The following is a 22938-nucleotide window of genomic DNA, read 5'->3' on the forward strand; positions in this document are numbered from 1 at the left end:
GAAATGTTCTTTCAAATGCCGCCAATAAACTTAGTTTATGTTTGCCCCAGAAAGAATGACAAACAATCGAAGAGAGCATAGTTTTAGTGCGGACTGAATCAAAACGGCTGTCAAAAAAGATCCAATTGAAATGTCAAAAGAGTTCCAACGATTAGGAGTGTTATTTTTCTTATGATAATCAATTGTTTAATTGACAGAAATCTCTGAAAGAGCATCTCATATTGCAAGGTATCAGAACCTGACAGAATATCAACAAACTACGAATAACGCTTAGTTCACTCCAAGATTTTAATGTGGGAGCGAAATTCAACATTGGCGAATTTTGATATGTACATACATAGCAAAAGTGAAATGTTTTGGAGACGTTTTTTTCTAACGTCGGCGAAAACAGTTTTGCTAGTGAAGCTGGCCGGATGAAACCCGCGTAATTATGATCCGCTAGTGCTGGTGATGAATATAACGGTAAGGCAATCTGCGGTTCGTGTTGATGATGAACGTAATCTTCTAAGTCAACTACCGGCTTGATTGTGGAAAAGGCATTACGGTTTCTCACGAGGCTTCTTTTCCGGTTGAAATGTAACGATGTATTTCTATCAAAATTGTATAGTCGCAAGCGCACTGAAGAGAGAACAGATGAATGCGATGCAATCCCTCGACGCCAGACCCTAAAGAGCAATCCACAGCTCTTCTGCAAATAGAATCGAATATGCTCCGCCAACGGATTGGATGATAGTTTTTGCTGTACAAGGACAGCACACCAGTTCGATTTAAGACAGCAGAGTGTACGCAACAGCGTGTTTAAGCGTGTGTTGTGTTTTGTCTCCGAAGAAACGAGTCCCTCAATCTGCCACAGTGATGTGAAGTTCCATGCGAATGGAAAATTCCCGCTGCATCACTGCAATGAAGGCAGTCTGCATCGCGCCCACGGGGGGAATTTGGTTTCTCTCGCTGGGCAAGCCGCATAAAGGCTGCTTTGGTATCGCACAGCGGGATTAAATAGCAGTTTTTACAGTTCACTGCATTAAGACGCTATAAAAATAACCCTGAAAATGTGTATGAAAAGTTTGATACACTTTTGGTTTTCAATAATTGAAACATCGTACTTACTCCACAGATACGGGAACCCTTATTCGGAACTAGTTTTTCGTCTCCGTAAAAATCGACCCAGCGCGTCTGTACGTTTCTGAGGGTATACGATAAAAGCTTACGCGAACATTTTCACTCGTATTCGGGCAGCCTTTCAATGAGCAACGAATTTTTAATGTTCACTTTCCCTGATATAATATTTTTCCGGACGAGATAACAACAAACGAAGTCACAGTCACGTAAATGTTTACTCCTGCGATTTGAAAACATTCGATAAAAAGTGGAACGAAGAGTTGCCAGATGATTTAAAAAAAAAAGTCTGTATATATATGTGAAAGTCTGTCAAAAATGAGGAAATATCTGTAAAAGTGTGCGGATCTGTAGAAATGTCTTTTAACGTTAATTTTTCCAGATTCATTGATACTTTGTACATCGCGATGCACGTAAGATTGTCTTTTGTATATTATTGTATTTGTTATACATAACATATCTCGATTTCAGAGATGCTATTTTTTTCGTTTTTGAGATATGATTTTTTAAAGTTAACCGGTGGTCCGAAAAATCATTTTTCCTCTTGAGAACCACTTTATTGGCATGAAATGGCTGTATATACAGTAGTTTACATTTAATGCGACATTTACCAGACCTGTAATGCAACACGTTGGACATTTTTACCTCTAGTTGGACATGGAGACAAGTTCGGGGCCCAAATTATGGTCCCACATTGAAAGTCCCAACCAGGCGTCGACACTGTATCACTCTCATCGCCAATGTCCAATTACAGGTCAAAATCGCCTCCAATGCGACACAGAGTGGTTCCTCGGCATGTCGCATTAAAAGTAAATAACTGTATATACATATACTAGCTGACCCGGCGAACTTCGTACCGCGCAAAATTATTGTTTTGATATGAATTCTATAGAATGAATTTCTAAACTTTTTCTCATCATAACATTGTTCTATGGGCAGAATACCACTAATACAATAAAATGAAGACAGCTCAAAAGGGACCTTTCCTTCATCACGTTTTGGGATTAGCAACACATTTGGCCTTCCATTTTTATTCATATAGATAGATAAAAGATATAGGAATGCGTTGTTTTTACCTGAAAATCCATTTCCACTTTCGAACAAAGATCAACTTCGCTAGCGCAAATATCGAATTGACTAAAAACGCTTATCATGAGGTAATTTTCAGTCATATGGGCATTCATTTTCCAGAATATAGACTAACAGTGCGAGGTTGAAGGGATGCTCAAAGACTGGGATGAAACGGTCTCCGTTATCGCTCGGATGTAGTCAATCTTAATATTATTCAAAGATGTCCAGTTAGGGCTTTGAGAATCAACTCATTATCGTTTGCTCAAAAGATCATCATTTTTAAGGAAACTAGTGACGCACATGTTGCACCGTACGTTTGCTGAAAAATGATTCGCTTGGCGGCAACAGCGCTAATTCGGTTTACTTGGTTTGTCGCCGGTTGTTCTTGATATTCCCGGGAAATTACAAACTGTTAAGTTTTACCAATCTCATCGATAATTCTCATAAGTTATCGGCTCTGTTCCCTCACTGTCATGAAATTTTGAAGTATAGTATAGATACATTTAATGCAATTTTTCATTTATCGTGAAGAATCGTATTGTCTGTTTCGTCCGCAATGATTTTAGGGCAAAAGTACTTGTTCGAGACGACACTAAGAAAAATTCGCGAATTGCGAGTACGAGAGGAGATTTATCCAAAAGTACGACAAAATTTTAAATTCCTGTAATTCCAACGGTGGAAAAAGGAGCTGATCGAGAACGAGATGAAAAAACGATGTTGTTGCTTTAAGATATTTATTGAGACTGATTGTGATAACAGTTGTATGGTGACCGGCTAGTTTGAACAATAGACGTACAATATGTTTATTTCAAATGGCATATCTGGCTCATGTAATTAATGGGGTTCAAGACAAAAAATTATTTGCTATAAATTATAATATTTTACATGCCGGCCACCTTGAAAGTCATTTCAACATAATTCATTCAACAATTCAAATTTTTTTTTCTCATCTTTATACGGTTTGTACTGGAGATTCAGTCGTTGTTTGTGGACGCTCGGCTACGGTGACTGCATCCACTTCCACTGGTAGTCGACAAATTTTGGTTATTGGGCGCTTTATCAATTTCCCATTGGGTATCCTGATGGTGGCAACTCGTACGAGTCCATCCTCTCCTGGGTGAACATCCGTAACCCTCCCCATGGACCATTTCCCTATTGGTTGATTATCATCCCGTATAAGCACGATTGATCCAATGAGGAGGTTTTGGTTGACTGTTGTCCACCTGTAGCGAGTCTGCAACGTGGACAAGTATTCGTCCTGCCAACGTCTCCAAAAGTGCGGAGTTAAAAGCTGCATCTTCTGCCACATATCAAGCCGAGACGTCGGTATCTCCGAGAGGTCAGGTTCTGGTAATGTCAGAATCGGACGGCCAATCAAAAAATGACCTGGCGTTAAGGCCTGTAGATCGCTTGGGTCAGACGAGAGGGGAGTTATTGGCCGAGAGTTTAAAACGCCTTCGATTTGAGCCAACACTGTGGAAACGGCTTCAGCTGAGAGTAGACTATTCCCCACTATTCTGCGGAGGTGGTGTTTGAAAGACTTCACGCACGCCTCCCACAGGCCACCGAACGTTGGGGCATGTGGCGGGATGAAGTGAAACTCGATCTTGAGTGTGCTGGCTTCGTTGTGTACTGCTTCTTTGTGTTTCTGTGAAAGAAACTGTTGGCGTAGCTCTTTTAGCTCACGTTGCGCTGCTGTGAAATTAGTGGCGTTATCACAGTACACGGTAGTTGGCACCCCGCGTCGGGCTATGAACCGGCGAAGTGCGGCGATGAAAGCAGCTGAAGTTAAGTCGGTTACTAGTTCGAGATGTGATGCCTTCACCACCAGGCAAACAAACACCGCTACGTAAGCCTTAATAGGTGCTCCTTTCCGTGTGTTTGGTCGTAGGTAAATGGGTCCGGCGAAATCTATTCCTACAAACTGGAATGGATATGCTGGTGAAACTCTTTCCGGTGGGAGTTGACCCATAAGTTGCTCAATGGTTCGAGGCTTTGCCTTTGCACATGTCACGCAATTGTGGACGGTCTTTCTGGCCAGATTTCGACCTCCTAACGGCCAAAATTCGTGACGAATGGTCGACAGGAGCAGTTGTGATCCTCCGTGCAGCGTTTGTTGGTGTATTGTGTCTGCAATTAAAGAAGTTAACGGATTTTTATCCGGTAACACGAAAGGAAACTTCCTGTCAGGCGAAATCTTGGCAAAATGTAACCGGCCACCAACTTGAATGAGGCCATTCTGTAGCATGGGGTGGAGGTAACGTAGACGCGATGAACGAGATACAGATCTTCCCGCAGCGAGAGCGCTTATTTCTGCAGGAAAATGCTGTTTCTGGACTAGTCGTATCAGTGACAACAAGGTTTGTCTTATTTCTAGCTTCGTGAGTGGACCCAGACGACGTACATTGCCAGAACCACTGTTGTGTGCAAAACGACGACAGAGAGATGCTATGCGGAGTAATTTTGTCAATGAGGAATATTGTTCAATTAACTCAGACGGTGAACACGATGAATGGAGTGATATTTTGCGAGATTCCAAAAATTGATCTTCAACTTGCTGGGAAGGACGAATGTTATCAGGCCAAGGGTGGTTGGTTGTAGCTAACCATTCCGGCCCATTCCACCACAACGAGCTGTCCATTAGATCCTTTGAGATCATCCCTCTCGAAAGCAGATCGGCGGGATTTTCCAAACTGGGAACGTGTCTCCAAACTACATTGGGTGTAAGTCGTTGTATTTCGGCGACTCTGTTCGCGACAAAGGTCTGCCAAGTTGACGGTGTCGCCGCTAGCCAGTGTAAGACTATAGTAGAGTCGGTCCACAGAAATATCTCTTGGACGCGACCAATGCTATCCAAAACGGTATTGGTTAGCTGCGAAAGCAAAAGAGCTGCGCACAGCTCTAGTCGAGCGATCGACTTCACTTCTAGGGGAGCGACACGAGATTTGGTGGCGATCAGGCGAACAGTACAATATTCGTCAGGAGCAATAGATCGTACGTATATGCATGCTCCGTAGGCCTGCATGGAAGCATCGCAGAATCCGTGCATCTGCAATGCACTATTTTTGCAGAGGGACAATACAAATCGTGGAATGAGTATGTTTCTGATTTGGGCTACTTGTACTTGATATTCTTCCCACATTTGACGAATGACAGGGGGCAAGGTACTGTCCCATGGAATTTGTTCCTTCCATACGAGCTGCATTGTGATTTTTGCAGTCACAACGAGAGGACCCAACAATCCAAGCGGGTCAAATAGACTCGACATCCGCGACAACATAATTCGTTTTGTATATCTTTCAATAGGTGACCAATCAGGAACATTATAACTGATAAAGTCTGATGCTGGTTCCCACAGCAATCCCAAGGTTTTGATTGAGGAACCAGATTCAAACTCGAGAATGGTTTTTGACTCCCTCAGATGCTCTGGGATCATGTTGAGGACATCCTGGGAGTTTGACGAAAATTTACGTAGCTGAAATCCAGCCGAGTCTAACATGGAGACGAGTTGCGAGCATGTTTCTTTCAGCTTGTTGAGATCTTCGCAGCCAGTAAGAAGATCGTCCATGTAAAAATCACTGCGGATTACAGGTGCAGCGAGCGGGAACTTAACCTTCTCATCCTCGGCTAACTGCTTCAACACGCGTGTTGCGAGGAACGATGCACTGTTGGTGCCATAAGTAACCGTCTGTAACTGGAATATTTTGAGCGTTGTGTTTTTATCATCTCGCCAATAAATCCGCTGTAGTGGCTGATCGGTAGGATGTACCATTATTTGGCGGTACATTTTGGCGATATCGGCGGTTACCACGTACGCATGCATGCGGAATCGCATTACTAGAGCGATGAGCGATTGTTGTATTGTGGGTCCGGTCAATAACACATCGTTGAGCGACATTCCGGATTGCGATTTGCATGACGCGTCGAAAACAGTACGAAGCTTCGTCGTCGAACTTTCGGGGCGTAACACCGCGTGGTGGGGTAAAAAATATTGAGGCGACTGATCATTTTCCGCCGATATTTCCCGCATGTGGCCCATCGATATATATTCATGAATGAACTCGTGATACATGGTTTTGAGTTCAAGATTTGCTTCCAATTTCCACTCAAGTGCAAGGAAACGACGTTGAGCGTTATACTTATTGTCCCGCAACTGGGAAATTAATTCGAGTCTTTTCGGTAACTTGACAACATATCTTCCGCGATCGTCACGGGTTGTATTTTGCTTGAAATGATTTTCACATTCCTGCTCCGACGGTGACCAATTGTCTACTGAGGAGCACGATTCCATCTCCCAAAATTTTGTTACTTGCCTTTCCAGGCTATCAAGCCGACTAACATGATACGAATGACACGAGATTAGGTTGATGTCTTCTTTACATTTGCCGGAGACCACCCATCCAAAAAGGGTTTTCTGGAGAACGGGATTATTATTTTCTAGGTTGATTTTTCCATATCGCAGTATTTCCGCGAAGCATTCGTTTCCGATGATAGCATCGATTGGACCCGGTATATTGAACGTAGGATCAGCCAAATAGACATAATTTGGAATGTTCCAATCGATACAGGATACGGTCTTATGTGGCAAGGCTCTAGTGATCGCTGGCAGAACAAGGAAAGCTAATTTCTTTCTGTAGGGGGCTACACGAGATGAGACGACGGCGACAGACGAACGTTAAACCTTTGCGATACTTGATCCAATTCCAGCTACATCTACACGAGAGACGACGGTATCGAGACTAAGTTTTTGACGGAGCGATTCACTGATAAAATTACATTGTGATCCACAATCGAGGAGTATTCTAACAGGATGTATTTTTCCACTCATATCCTCAAAGTTGACGAGTGCAGTCCACAGAAGAACCAAATCGCAATTCGAATGTGCTGCTAGAGATTCCGACAGATTTGATGAGACTCCAATATCATTCCCAGAATTTGCAAAATGAGCGGTTTGGTTTACGGTGGGACAAAGAGCTGATTGTCGCACTTGGGTGGATGGTAATACAGGTGGGGGACCAGGTTGGTTAAGATTGGCTACGATTGGCAGATGTGATGTCTGTTGATCTGTATGAGACGACTCGAGAGGAGGTAAGTGTAGCAGCGTATGATGTTTGCGTTCACATTTTCGACAGTTCGATGACGGGCAATTTTTACAAATGTGCGACGAAGTTCTGAGACAATTCAAACATAGGCGATGACCTTTTGCGAAATCCAACCGTTCACGAGGCGACAACCTACGAAATTTCGGACAATTGGCGAGATAATGATTTTGACCACAGCTGTGGCATGATGGTGAGGACGACGACGAGAATTCAGCGGCGTGATAAACTGACGACTTCATTTTTGTTTTTGTTTCCACAGTACGATAAGACGTTTGCTGTGAAATTTGTGAAACAGGCGAAAGCGATTGTAAAACTCGAGCATAATCCTGTAAAAATTGAATCATGCACACATACGATGGCATCCCGTCATTTATCGCGCCATCTTCCCTAGCGGTATCTCTCGAGGCATGATGTTCCCATTCTCTTAGCGTTCGGTTATCTAGACGTAAACTTAACTGATACACTAAGATTGAGCTCCAACGATCCGCAGGCTCACCAAGTCTTTTTAGAATGGAGATGTTTCGTTCAAAACTGTCAACTAACTCCAGAAGCGACTCTGGAGATTCACGTCGCATTGCAGGAGTGTCGAAAAGTGCCTTTATGTGACACTTGATCAAGAGACGTTTGTTATTATAACGGTTAACTAACGTTTTCCATGCCAGGGGATAATTTTCCGATGAGACAGCGAGAGGATCAATCAATCGGAGTGCCTCACCTTTCAGTGTACTTTTGAGGTACTGAAATTTTTGCACTGCGCTTAATTGTGCACATGAGTTTACCGCCGCATCAAAGGAGTCATGAAACGACTGCCAATCAGCTAGTTTGCCGCTGAATTCTGGTAATTTTAGCTCGGGATACTTCACATGATTGATCTGGGTTACGGTTTGATTTGATCGTGATTGGTTCGTAGCTGGTTGTTTCGGTAAGACATTGGTTAGGATTGATTTGCATCGATAAAATCGTTCCTCCGCATCATCCAACAGACCCTCATACTCCTTCTTCGACACTGGAGAGAGAAGTTGCAACTTCAAAACCGTCTCGCCATAATGCTTGAACAATTCATCAAGCCTAGCCAACCTTACCGAAACCTGCCCCGAATCTTTCTCCGCATCGAACCTTTTTGTGAACTCTTCTATTCTTCTCATTGATCTTGTTATATTATCTACACGCGCTTGCATCGCGGTGATATCATCGGATATTTTCTGTTCGATTTGCGACATTTCGACAAATTCGGAGAAAGATTCGTTCGTGTTATTCGAATTATAGTATGGAACGAACCCACCTGATGTTTGAGAGCGCTGTTAAAACATCCACCAACCGACTCAAATTGCCAATGGCGTCGATGATGCTGCACGGCAACACGTGCTTCGTGAACTGGAAATCTGGAATCCACTAAATTCCTCGTTTTCTTTCGTAATTCCGTTTCTTATTTCCAGTGGGAAAACTATTAGTCACTCTCGATTTAGTTCCAGACGACAAATTGCGAGATATTTGAGATATTTCGCGACACAATGGATTCTCAAACAATTGTTCACGGGATAGTAGATCACCCAACAATGAAATGGCGAAACAATATAGTTCACTGACCAATCCTTCGCGAAACAATAGATCACCAACAATGGCTCGCGAGGTAACCGATCGCGAAACAATAGATCGATAACCACGTGGATCCACAATGTCCAAGAATGTTGGAAATTTCACTGAGAATTTTTGATTTAGCACTCCTACGAACACTTGATGCAATCGGCACACAATTCGCTTTGTCAATTGGCGCTCAACAAGCGAGAAATTCTTCAGTTTCGGAGCCACGTGTTCTTTTCACCACAATGTGATAACCGCGTCCAACCGAAATCCGGTTCGAAGGACCATGTTCGAGACGACACTAAGAAAAATTCGCGAATTGCGAGTACGAGAGGAGATTTATCCAAAAGTACGACAAAATTTTAAATTCCTGTAATTCCAACGGTGGAAAAAGGAGCTGATCGAGAACGAGATGAAAAAACGATGTTGTTGCTTTAAGATATTTATTGAGACTGATTGTGATAACAGTTGTATGGTGACCGGCTAGTTTGAACAATAGACGTACAATATGTTTATTTCAAATGGCATATCTGGCTCATGTAATTAATGGGGTTCAAGACAAAAAATTATTTGCTATAAATTATAATATTTTACAGTACTTATGAAATCATGAAAAATGTTGACGTATACAAGTTATTGTTACCAAACAAAACACCAACAGAATGCAAAAGATACTGAAGTACCGTCGTCGGTCACTGAGCGATACTATGCTCACGAGATCACTGCAATGCGACCTATTTTGCGCACGTAATCACTGTGGTTACACCGACAGTTAGGCGCTAGTTTACGCACATAACCACTGTGGTTACGCCGGGCGATAAAGTGTTAATTAATTACTCAAAAAATAGGTATAACTTCATGTGTATTGATATAAACTAAATATAAAAACCATTTATGTATTAAAACTATGGAAACATGTAATACGATGAGTCAAATATCTTTGATGTGATAAACAGAGCCTCTCATTTTTCAAAAACCTGTGAAATATTGTTATATTCAAAAAGTCTGCAACAAAAATAAAAAGTATTTTACAGATATGTCTGTAAATTTACAAACATATCTGTTAATCTGGCATCTCTGGTGGTCTGAGAATTTATTGCAAGAAACCGCTAGAAAAAATCCATGAATTTGCTTGAAAATGAAGTGGATTGAGTCCGCACCACTTAGGTTTTTAGGAAGAAAAATCAATAACTTTGAGTTAAGTTGAGATATTAACAAGTTCTGCATCGCAAAATGTTCGTATTAGTAAGCTCTAAAAGTCTTTGGAAGACAATTTGTATGTAGAATTCGAAATATAAAAGTTAGAGTAAAAAACAGTTCTTTTCATGTTGACCCTAACGCAACTTAGAAAAAAGGCGCTATATCGATTGTTTCAAGAGATATAAAAAAATACTTTGTTCTACAAAGATGTCTCAAATAACTGGGACTACAACATTGTCGAACTATGTTCACCTCGGTTGTGCCCCATTCACCCGAAACATGTTTACCCGAATGTAACGCATACCCGAATGACATTCACCTGAATGTAACAAATACCCGAATGCAACATATATCCGAATGGACATTTACCCGAATGAACATTTACCCGAATGCGACAGTTATTCGAATGGGATGTTTACCCGAATGAAGAAGGAAAAATTCCGACAAATCAGTTTATGAGTTTTTTCGAATCTGCTGTTAGGAAGTTACGAAGTAAACTGAGAAATTGTAATGAGGAAATTCGAAAAAGATGTTGAAGACTTCGCTGTGTTATTTTTAGAAATTAGTGTAGTTACAATTGGCATGCTGTCTTCTTTCCCTTTCCGTATTGCTCTTTAAGACCAAGAGATCATTCAGAAATGAGCATAGGTTATGAAATATTTCGAAAATTAAACAGGTAATATTAACATAAATTTTTTTAATGAAAATGTGAAAAGACTGGACCCTCAAAAATGGTACTTACGTATTTGCCGCCGCAGCGCAATTTTTATCATGAGTTTATTATTTCGTGATGAAATTTATTTTGAGATCAATGTAATGGGGGCGAAGTCCCCATTTAACGAGGATAAGGAATCGAGGCAGCACCAAGCCGCCGAGGTGACGCAATCCGAGTAGGCCGCTGACCCGCTGTCGGACTTAAAAATACGTTATAAAACTGCATTCTTTCACTTTTCATTTATTTAAAAAGGATTTTATTCAATGCCAGTATTTCTTGAATTGTACTTCCCACGAAAAATACTTTTTGAATGGAAATTGAAGTATGAGACAAATATGATCTTTATATAACACTGATCAGAATTAAATATACAAATACAAATATAGTAAAATTTGTGTAAAAAAAAAATTGTGAATATATCCTTCTTTTGGGTAAGTGTCGCTTTCGGGTAGATGTTACATTCGGGTAATTGTTACATTAGGGTAACTGTCGCATTCGGGTAAATGTTACATTCGGGTAAACGTTACATTCGGGTAATTGTTGCATTCGGGTAAATGTCGCATTCGGGTAGCTGTCGCTTCCGGGTATTTGTTACATTCGGGTGAGTGGAATTCGGGTGAATGTCTTTCGGGTAACTGTCATTCGGGTGAGTGGGTTTCGGGTAAATGTGACACAATCCCTCCTGGACCATTGTGCATTGTGCACTGGAAGACGGACATCCAATATCGTTCGTGAGATAGGGAGACCTATTTCTTTTCAGTTTTACACAAAATTTGTTATGTGGTATCCAACATTGAAAGCGCTGACAGACCTGTCGATTGGCCTCGCCAGAACGCAAAAATGAGTGATGAGAGAGCCGATAAAGAGTTTCTATACGGCTCAATTCACCAAGAATCAACTTTTGATATTGTGTTAATCATTTAAAGTTGTGCTCATTTATGGCTAGAACTTTCTCATTCTATACTGCCAGCATACTGAACGAAAGATTCCGAACTGAAACACATGTGACGCCAAAATCGATGAATAGGTTTCATTGAAATTCCGCATAGCACACATTTGCTCATACCAGCATTAGATGAAATTATACGAAAATGCTGAGATGCGAACTTATCGTCGGCGAAGTGATGTTGCTAGAATAATATTTCACTCTATCCGAATATCTGCTGCATTCTGGATCCGAACACTCATTGAGTCGACTAGACTGAGGATTTCACCACATATAAAAAGAAGAAAACAATTTCTTAAACTGTATCTTGGTGCTTTTCCGTATCCGGTTTGCCGTCGAACAGTAGCACCAAATGACGCTGAAAGACAGCTGCACGATAAAAAGGGGTTCATTTCCAAATTTGAATATAAATTAAATACAGAATTATTGGACACAGTATGTCTCTCGTTGATGGCGCTCAACTTCTTCGATGTCAATCATCCAAGCGATGGGCCAGATCGGCTTGAATCAGGCATGAGTTCGCTCAGCTGATTAGCGTTTTATAGTTCAAAAAACGATCATACTAGCAGATATAGGTAGGGGAGGTGGGGCTAAAACGGACATGTTAAGAAGAACTTCAATTATATCTTTGGAAACTCATCGATATTCTATCTCATCGTTTTTCTATCTAATTGGCCAAATATTTTACAAAAAAGTGTTTTTCATTGTTTTTTTACTGAAATCAAAACAGACCGAGAAATACAACATTTTTTTCGATGCGTGTAATATGGACATATAGTGGGGGTAATATGGACAGGTTTGTGATATATGGAGCGTAGAGGTTTATCGATCGCGAGAGGAATAATTTTATTCAACCAAGGTCTGAACTCATCACGAATGTCAATAAAATGAGGAAAAAATCAAATTAATCCTCCTAGAAGTGATATCGTGCTTTTCAGCAGTATGAACCGACAGACCCTCAACTATTTTGTATTTGATTCCAGTCAGCTTCTAAACAGTCCGCATTTGGCGATTTGATTTCCACTTATAGACGCAGGGCATTCCTTAGGAATAGATGAAACAGACTTTTCACAGTCTATCTCACTCCTACTGGCAATTGTCCGTTTTACCCCACCAGTACAATTATTTCAATAAATTAAATTTTCCACTCAAAAAATTTTTTATTTTTCAATTTTCTAGGAAATTACTGTGCGAACAATCCAACAAACCTTGTTTTCGTTTTACATCACAATGTCTGTTCTTCCAACAAATTTTCTTATTATTTTGTATTGGTGCCCATTTCTATTTGAGGGTGATCTGAAAAATCTATTTTTCCCCTTGTTTTCAAAAATTACTTTTTCATAACCGATACAGATGATCGACATATCGAATTATAGCCAATTAGCTAGTATTTTTGAAAAAAATAATACACTTGCAAAAAATTTGATTCCCATGTTTCTATTTTTTTCCATTAAGCTACTGCAATTAAAGCCTCTATATCGGCTTGACATGGATTGGCTGATTGTAGAAAAGTTTTAATTTTTTTGTATTTTATTAGATTTTATTATTGAAACACCTTCCACACATATTTACCGGTTTAAAGCAAAAAAGCAGCAGTTTATTTCCCAATAAAGTGATACAAAATAAAATGAAATTGTCGCTAAGTGGCAGCTTATTAATTTAGCTATAATTTGGTTCAAAATCATTATCATATGATTGCTTTCCAAAAACATAAGAAATTATCAAATTGCTGTTTGAGTTTCTGAGCATTAACGAGTTGAACCTTCGTAGGGGAATGAGGTGGAACCATCTTCCTTGTATTAAAAATGTCAATCATCTCCACTAGCAACTGGAGAATCATTCTATCCCATAGTTGTCTTTCTTCTCATAGTGTGCATTTCATGCTAACAACTCGTTCGTTATAACACACAACGATCAGTGGTGCATCGAAACGTGTAAGAAAGCTCCCACTAATTTATATTACTTCCCAATTTCGTTCAAATACTACTTGGAATAGTTTATGCTGAAAATTGCGATGGTGTGCTCCGATAAGCAAATATATTCCCGAGCTCGATAGGGGAAAGTGTTCTTACGAGTATAAACAGTTGAACTCTTGCAAGATTTAATAACCTAAACTGACGCTACACGAGTCTGTGGAAAATGGTGTTCAATTGGCACCCCACCATTTCCGGTGCAGTATTCAGATGGCAAAGCAACTGAGCAATATATGACGGGGCCCAAACGCGATGACGATGGTAAACCGTTGGGGAAAATCGGGGGCGGAAAATTAACGATAGCGTTTCTCAATATCCTTCCTGTGGTACAGCAGACGAGATGTGGGCAAAGTTTTGTCATTCTGCGCATACGTTTGTAGTGTCGGGGAATTTGGTAAACATTACGGACCAGTGCGCGAGCTCGTTTTGCATTACCGGAATGTCGATATTGTCTCAAATTTTGGGAACGAAGAGAAGACGGAATGATATGAAAACGTGCACATACCCATATGATTGAATCGAATGTCTCTAAAATTAGGTACAAACCTTCAGTTTTTCAAAATTATAAAAAAATGCAGTATTGCCAGCCCGATTTCAGATCGTACTTGAAGTATTGTAGTTGAAAATTGACGAATATCAACGTAAATTCGTTGAACTGTATTTCCCAAAGGTTTTCAATCGTTTTTTATTTTGGGGAACAGGACGGTCAGCCTAAAACATTATTTTTTATTGGTAGCAAACTACTACTTATTTTTCTTCTTGAATTATAAAGATATTAAACTTTTAAAGTTCGTTCGTTTTTGGCCCAGAGCAATCCCAAATGAAATCGTCCTAAAAATGCAGATTTTAAAAACATGTATTTTTGATTCGAATGAAAGTTTGTATTCCGTTTGGGTTGAAGGAAATATGAAGCATTTGCGAATTTTTGACCCAAGTGTAACTTTTGGAAAGGGCGTTTCGATTTTAGTAAGAGAAATCTTTGTTTATGTCTTTAAAAACTATGAGTTGTATCGAAATAGTGTCTCAGAATGAGATAAAGAGTATTGATGCTTGAACATGAAAAAAATATACACTGACAAAAAAATATTAGTACTCTTTTTTTTATTTACGAAAAATAAACATTCATTTGCAATATCTAAAATACACACTTTCAATTTTTTTTCATGTAAAATTAAAGTCATGTAGAGAATTCGAAAAATGAGTCCAAGATGGTAAAATTATTTTTGACGAACTTTGTGGAATCTCATATCCCCTCCTTTTCCTGAAGAAAATATGTCACACTTCTAAACTCGAGTCGACCGCGAGTAATCGGTTTCCTATATTATTAACATTAAAATTAAGAAAAAATGTATATATACTAGTAACAATACAGTAAGGAGTTCGGCTCCTTTAAACTTTTGTAACTGAGCCTGTAAAAATAAACGATTTAAATAAAGAAAAATTTTGTGGAACATCGAATTTTTATGAAGTTTCGAAACTTAAAAGTTTTGTATACTAACAATCAATTTCAGCCACAAATTATGAATCCTGATATAATTTAAAACAAAAAATCTCATTATCAATCTCCTTCTAAATACAGCTATTCTCGAGATATTGAAAAAAGTATTTCTAATTTATTGTCTTTTTCATAGTGAATAGGCTCATTTAATATATTTGTCGTGTTATACCGTCATGTTCATGAATTTTTATGAATTTGCTCATAATTTTCAAAAACTTTTTCAAATACATCATTATGGTAAAAATATAAGTTTAGGAGTTACATTGAAAAATATTTGAAGACATGTAGGTTAATACAAAACGTAATGATATTAAAAAATCTTTTTTTTTAATTTCAATACAAACTTCTAACATATTGTTCGTGTTGCACAATCAAAACACAAATAGTTTTAAAGTAGAATTGAACTCCCAACAACACAAATACACCTCGTTGATTAAACTGCACAAAAATATTTAACTTGTTTACGTTATGCTTAGATTGTACCTGAAGTCATGTATCTTTAAGGTACCTCTGTATATGTATATAAAGTTACTCACATTCAAACATCGCTCATCAGTCGAACAATCTTCCTTATAGAATAAATAACAGTATACCACAATGGACTGCAACAACATTTTCTCGTGTTGTAGACCGTTTCCGAAAAACGGTAAGAAATGTTCATCTGAAAAACGTTTCTTAACCGTGTCAATGATTGAGAAACAACGTTAGAAGAAGGAATGATCGACCTACACCCAAACTAGCGTTGGCAGAAGCATTTTATCTTTGGCAGAAAATAATACCCTTTCGTTTGCTGGAGGGTCAAATGCGCAAATATTGAACTGTTATAAAAGCTTAAAAATGGTTTGTATGTATGCGAGCAGACATCTCTTTCTGTTTTCTTTTCTCATTTCATTTGGGATTGTGCCAAAAAAAGTCCATACGACGCATCAAAGGGGATCAGAGCCCGGCTGGAACGCAAAGCTGTTTTACACGACCACGCTAACCACGCTACTAGTGTTGTTATATAAAAGCGTGAAAATATTACACCTCACCATAACATGAAGTTGGGAAACGTTTTCTAAGAGGAGAAAAAAGCATGAACGAAAATAGATACTTTTCTCTGTCTAGGCCTGAAAGCGGTATTTGGCAAACTACACGAAAAGCTTTCATATGCTTTCATTTAAATGTGTCTCCTGTTTCGTTCGCTCATAATGGCTCTAGAATATATATTATACAAATGATATACATGTATTGGGGAGTAGAAAATTTTCTGTTATTTTTCAGCTCATTTAATGTAATGAATCAGGATGCCATAACATGTGCCAAAAATAACCTTTGGGTGTAGAACACTGTTACTGATTGTAATATTATCTTGAATTACTGTGATTAAACATGATTGATTAAAAAAAAACAACAGTTCGGCTGAAAAGTTAATAAGGTGAATTTTTTTTTTGCGAAATTCAATTTTATTATTCAACATAATTGGCTTCGAGGGCTATACAGCGATTATAGCGATCTTGCAACTTTTCGATACCATTTTTATAGTACTCTTTCGGCTTTTCCAAAATAGGCCTCAGTTTCGTAATCACTCCATCATCGGTCTTAAATTTCTTGCCAGCGGGCATTCTCTTCATGTCTGCGAACAGAAAGTAGTCGCTGGGTCTAGATCTGGAGAATACGGTGGATGCGGAGCAATTCGAAGCCCAATTCATGTAATTTTGCCATCGTTTTCATTGAATTGTGATTTTTCCATTTTATTCACAATAACAAAAGTTGCTTCACTCTCACTCACGTTGCTGCAGCTCACGAACCAATCGACCAATTGCTGTCAAATTTTGGCACGTATCCACTGAAAGATGGTGCTTTGTGATAGCCAAGTAGATTTTTACAAGGCGCCATCTAGACGTCAACCTTATGAACTTTTCAGTCGAACTGCTACAATGTGATTTTTTTCATTTAGACCACATTGGATCGGAAATATTAGGCGATTTGCCTAGGGGGTCTGAATAGCCCCCACTTACTCTAGGTGATGAAAGCCTATGGAAGCACAAGGAAACATTGCTGGGCAAGACACAGCCGGAGAAAAAATATTTTTGATTACTCTGACTAAAGTATGGTTATCGTGACAAAACTATCGCTGCTTTTAAGTTACTCGATGGAACTCGACTTATTCAGTAATATTTCCAAGTTTAAGAATAATGTACGATATCTTAGTTTGATAGATGCGATTAATTTCCCGGTTCTAGTGTATACTTTTCATTTCAATTCACACCAATTGATAGAGTAAAACTTGAGAGGAATTTCAGGTCAACTCATATATAAGATGAGTCCATTGAAACTATGTGCGTGTGAATTTATTAGCTAATAAGGTTTCTTTGCATACTTCCTTTTTCAAAACAGGTTTACATTCCGTCAAATATATATCGGGAATTTGCGTTTTTTACACGTTGAGCGCTACGGTTTTATAGCGACTCTGTGGAAATTTTTAAACGTATTAGGATTCTCGTTTCTTATCGTAGTGGAATGTATTTTGGTTCGAAAGGAAACGCTTATTAGCTTATATGATTATATTAGTTACCCTTATTTTCATATGTTATACTGTCAGTCACCGGCAGTCTGAGCGAAAACTCGGTGTAAGTCAACGTGTTAAATAAAATGCTTCATTTGTCACCTAAATTTATATTATCGTCTTCAAAATAGGCCCCTTCTGGAGCAATACACTTTTTCCAACGAACAATCCAGTCATCGGAACACTTTTTCTATCTCATCCATGTCTCATCGCCAGTAATCATGTGTGGGATGTGGGATTTTATGGAATTAGAATTTGATCGTTCAAGCATGTTTTGCGTCACTTGGTTGCGATTAAGTTTTGGAAGAAAGTTGAGCTCTTTTGGCACTAAACGGGCTGCAACTTTTCTCATGCTCAAAACATCAACCAATATATGATGAACAGTCTCGCGAGAGTTGTTTAATTCACGGGCTAGCTCTCTCAAACTCAAGTGACGATTCCCGAGCACCTTTGATTTTGTTTTAATCTGTTGAAGAGGTGGATGGTCGTCCTTGGCGTGGCAAATCCTTCATCTCTTCTTAGTCTTTGAATGCCTTATACCATTCAAACACGGATGTTTCGATATAGTTGAGTCACAAAATGTATTCTGCGCCGTTTTCAACGTTTCGGCACAAGAAGTTTTGTTTGCAATACAAAATATCACACTATATCTTTGACCGATAGAATTATCTATATCAAAAATCCCCGAGCAAAAAAAAAATTAACTTGTTCTTAATGACTAAATGACAGAACGCGCTTAAAATTTACATTAAGACCACTGACAGTAGTATCAATTTAAAAAAGAATAATTGTTCAGCGAGAAGATTTTAAACTACAAATCCCCGGTATATATTTGACAGAATAAATGTTATTTCCTTGAAATTGCGTAACTTTTTCACACTCATTCTATTCAAATTGATATACCGTCGATGGGGGTGAAAATGGATCAATAAAGGTAGTTTTCGAACTTTTTTGTTGAATAACTATCGTAAATTAGAGTGAAACACAATTCTGATTACGTAGAAATGTTCTCTAATGATGAACACTCGTAAGTGTTCAAGGAATTGTTGAATAATATTAATTTTTCACTGAACTACGATTAAATGAAAGTTGACCCAATCTCACCCCTTAGAGAGGGTGACAATGGGTCAAAGTAGTAAATATTACTTTCTATTAGGAATTGTGTTTAGAAATCAATTTCTCAATAACTTCACCAACATGTAGGTGTCTTGAATGATTATTAGAGTTATGAAAATAGTGTCAATCCACCTAGAAGTGCGATGGAAATATTTATATACAGCCACTCCATGTCAAACCGATACAGTGGTTCTCAGATTTTTGTGAGAAGTTTTGTTCTTTATTGCAAAACATCAGACCCGTATTTTTTATCATTTTAGGATTGCCCGAATCATCATTATTTCCGTTTTTTCTAAAAATGACTTTTTTTTTAAATTCGTAACTTTTGAACAACTGTACCGATTCGGATGATCTTCATATCAAATTAAATAGGTGACCATTTCCATTTTAGGGTGGTCCGAAAGATATTTTTTTCCTCATTTTCTCCAAAAATTACATTTTTTAAAGCTCATAACTTTTGAACTACTGCACCTCTTTCGAAAAATATTATACTTGCAGAAAAGTTTTGGATTTTGGTCTTGTTATTATTGATTGTATTTTTTTTTTTGATATTTTACATTATCTCGCGACCAAGGGCGCTATATATTTTTATATTTTTTCTTGAAAGCTAAGATTTTTTTAGATGATATATCCAGGATTCAGAGATGCATTATTTTGTTTTATTGAGTCATGATTTTTCAAAATTTACCGATGGTCCGAAAAATCATTTCTCCCTTTTTTTTTTTCCAAAAATAGGTTTTTAATTCATAAATTTTAAACTACTGAGCCGATTCAGATGATCGAAATACCAATTTGAAGCCACATGAAATGCCACATATGTATAAAAATTGGATTCTAGTCGCATAGATGTTGTCCAGTCGCATATGAATATTGAACGTAAACTGAAAAAACATGTTAACTTTGCAAAATCGCTCGAAAACGGAAAAAACACCTCTCTGATATTCGGATATGTTATGTAAAAAAAAAATCTCAGCTTTCAAGAAAAAATATAAAAAATATAGTGACCTTAGTTACGAAACCATGTAAGCTATGAAAAACAATTACAATCAATTATTACGAAAACAAAATCTTGTTCTTTTTCAAGTGTAATGTCCTTCAAACAAAACTAGCTTATTGGCTTTAATTTGATATGTCGATCATCTAAATCGGTCGAGTAGTTCAAAAGTTATGAATTATTGAAAAAAGTCATTTTTGGAAAAAAGGGGGAAAAGTTGATCGGACCACCATAAAATGGAAATGGCCACCAATACGGGTCTGATATTTTACGATGAGGAATAAAACTACAAATTTTCATGAAAATCTGACAATCACTATATCGGTTTGGCATGTAATTCAATTTTGTGCTTGACCCATTCTCTGAGTGGGGACTCAGTGTAAGAGATTATTCCGAAAATATTGAAAATCGAATGGAATTTTTTTTTTATGTTCAAAATCAGTAATGACTCATCTGGCAAGACTTCAAAGAATAATTCTATGCAATATTTACAATTTTGGTAGTTCTGTATAGTGCTGGGGTGTTATTTGATGGCTATTTACACATCACACTTTGATGAGTTATTAAATAATAACTATTTGTACTACAGTTAAGTATTGTGCATTGGAAGTTGTCGAAATATGTATTCTATTAAACGGCTCACAGCTTTCAATAATATTCGCAATATTTGTATAGTAACTTTCTCCTTTTTTGACCCAATTTTACCACCATAACCCATTTTCACCCCCATCGACGGTATCTCAAAAATGGAAAATTCCACAGAAATGGTTAATAGGTTAATAAAACAAATTCTAAATACGTATATTTTCAATTTTGATTTCATACATATTCTTCTGCGGTATATACCCCTCATTCATCCCCACATTGCATCATGCAAATCTTTTTTCGTTCGGAACAGCTCTGTGTGTAGACTTCATACCAAACAGCTGTCGACTTACACACGAGAATCGATTACGAAACATTGAATTATCAAAATAAGCCATCGGTTGAAATTATAGGTTTTCAATTTTTAAAAGATGAAGGTTAATGGAGTCCGCTATCAGACGATGATTAGGGGATTTTTTGCCCTGAATGCAAAGATTGAATTTAGGTGGTATGTCTTTGGTAGAGAATATTATACGAGTCTTTGGTGACATACCAGATGTTTACATAAAACTTAAGTAAAGTTACCAATTAGTGTGTCACAACAATAACGGTTGACGGAAACTTGTAATATTTCTTCATACTTGATGATTTTAACCACTTCCTGCAACAATTGTTAATCAAACAAAATTATATGATACAGGAAAACTTCGATATAACGTACACATTTTCAAAGTCCAAAGGAATAATTTTTTGAATATCATTTTTCTGAAAGAACAATAAATTATATGTATTTTGATACTAAAGCTTGATTTGTACATTCAACCAATCTCGTGATTCCTGTTTAGTGATTCCCGGTTCTAAATGAATCAAATCTTAATCAACTGTATGAAGGGAAACATCATGAGAAAGGTTGGATTCGTCTTCTAGTTGAATTTATTCATTAACCTTGCTCAAACAGCAACACAATAAAGTAACATAAGTTACATTTCTGAGTTCTTTATAATGCTTCGATATAACAGACAATTCGATACAACGTACAATTTTGAAAGTAAAATGTACGTTATATCGAAGTTACCCTGTAATACTGAAAATTCGAATAAATTCTCGCTATTTAGCAAAAAATATACACTACGAAGGAAAGTACTGAAAGGATGTTTGGAATTATACATGGGACACAAAAACGAGTCGAGCAAAATTTGGTAATATTATAGGTAACACTCACAACCTTTCGAGGAATAGACTAATTCAAGTCTGAAAAGTCTAGTTTTCGATGAGTTAACAACATTTCACAAAAACACTTTTTGGCAGGGCAGGAACAATGATTTTGGTGTGAAGGATAAAAAATCAAATCATGTCAAAATGTGAGAAAAATTAGTAGTTGCTTTCAGTAACTCGTTTTCTAGCGGTTTCTTTTTAAATTTACTTATCTTCCTTTGAACATCTAAAATTGAATATACCGTTTACCAAGTTGTGTGATTCAAAACGGAACGAAATACACTCAACAACAAAATTAGAGGAACAGAGTGCAAAGTCGGAAATTTGAAGTGATTTCTGACATGCCGTAACTTCGCGAAGAATTAACGCATATCGATGGGATGTACATCATTTTGAAGCTACAACTTTCAAGTATCAGAAAATTTTACAGACGTAATTTTATCTTGATGTGTGTAGGTGCAACAATATTGGAAAGAAATGAGAAATCGATTTTTCTCTGTTTTTTCACAGATTTGCAGGACTAACACAATTTTTTGCCACCCAACTTAATAGCAAATCCAATTAACCTTATCAACCAGTTTTCATTTGGTTCCAAGAACGTTCTTGTAGGATCTTCCCATATAGAGATATTTTTTTTTTATCCCATTTATTTATTTAAGGCTCATTAGCATTTCAGCTGTAACAGAGCCGAATTTTAATCGTGTACATGTCACATGGTTATCATATCTATAATTAGCACATTACACAGTTGCCGTTCGCCAGTATTCCTTCTATACCATTACATATGGTACATTCACACAGTAGCCATTTAGGCGTAAGAGTATTCTTTCTGTTCTTCCATTATCCAGTTGGACCACCGGACAGCGGAGACAGTTGATTGATCATTGTTGAGTTATTTATAGAACAGCAGCCCGATGTGTCTTGCAGAGCAGAACAGTTGCATGGATTAATCGATCTTATTTCGACCGTGGATCGATCTCCATCGCTGATGATTGTTGCGTGGACGTAGCTATTCTGTAACAACACAAAGATGGTCAATGAGGGTCCTGAGTTTTGAACCCACGATCGATCGCTTACTAAGCGAACGCGCAACCAATGTGGCTACGGAGACCCCCCTTGAGAGATATTTCATTTTCAATAAAAAATTATCCCTTCGTTTTTGATGACGAATAATTCAATAAACAACCATCGCACCGCAATTCAAAAGGCAGTTTTGAAAACTCCAATAGATTCTGCACGAGAATGATTTGTTACTTTGACAAAAGAAAATAAATTGTT

At 37.9% G+C, this 22938-nt stretch overlaps 1 protein-coding gene across 1 annotated transcript; it reads right to left on the bottom strand.

Annotated features, from left to right (window-relative positions):
• Positions 1-3139: 3139 nt before the first annotated feature.
• LOC129766840 (uncharacterized) lies at positions 3140-6478 on the bottom strand. Its single transcript, XM_055767441.1, has one exon. It carries the CDS (start codon positions 6476-6478, stop codon positions 3140-3142), a length of 3339 nt encoding a protein of 1112 aa, XP_055623416.1.
• Between the last annotated feature and the right edge of the window lie 16460 nt (positions 6479-22938).

Source organism: Toxorhynchites rutilus, chromosome 2, assembly GCF_029784135.1.
Source record: "Toxorhynchites rutilus septentrionalis strain SRP chromosome 2, ASM2978413v1, whole genome shotgun sequence".
NCBI lineage: Eukaryota > Metazoa > Arthropoda > Insecta > Diptera > Culicidae > Toxorhynchites > Toxorhynchites rutilus.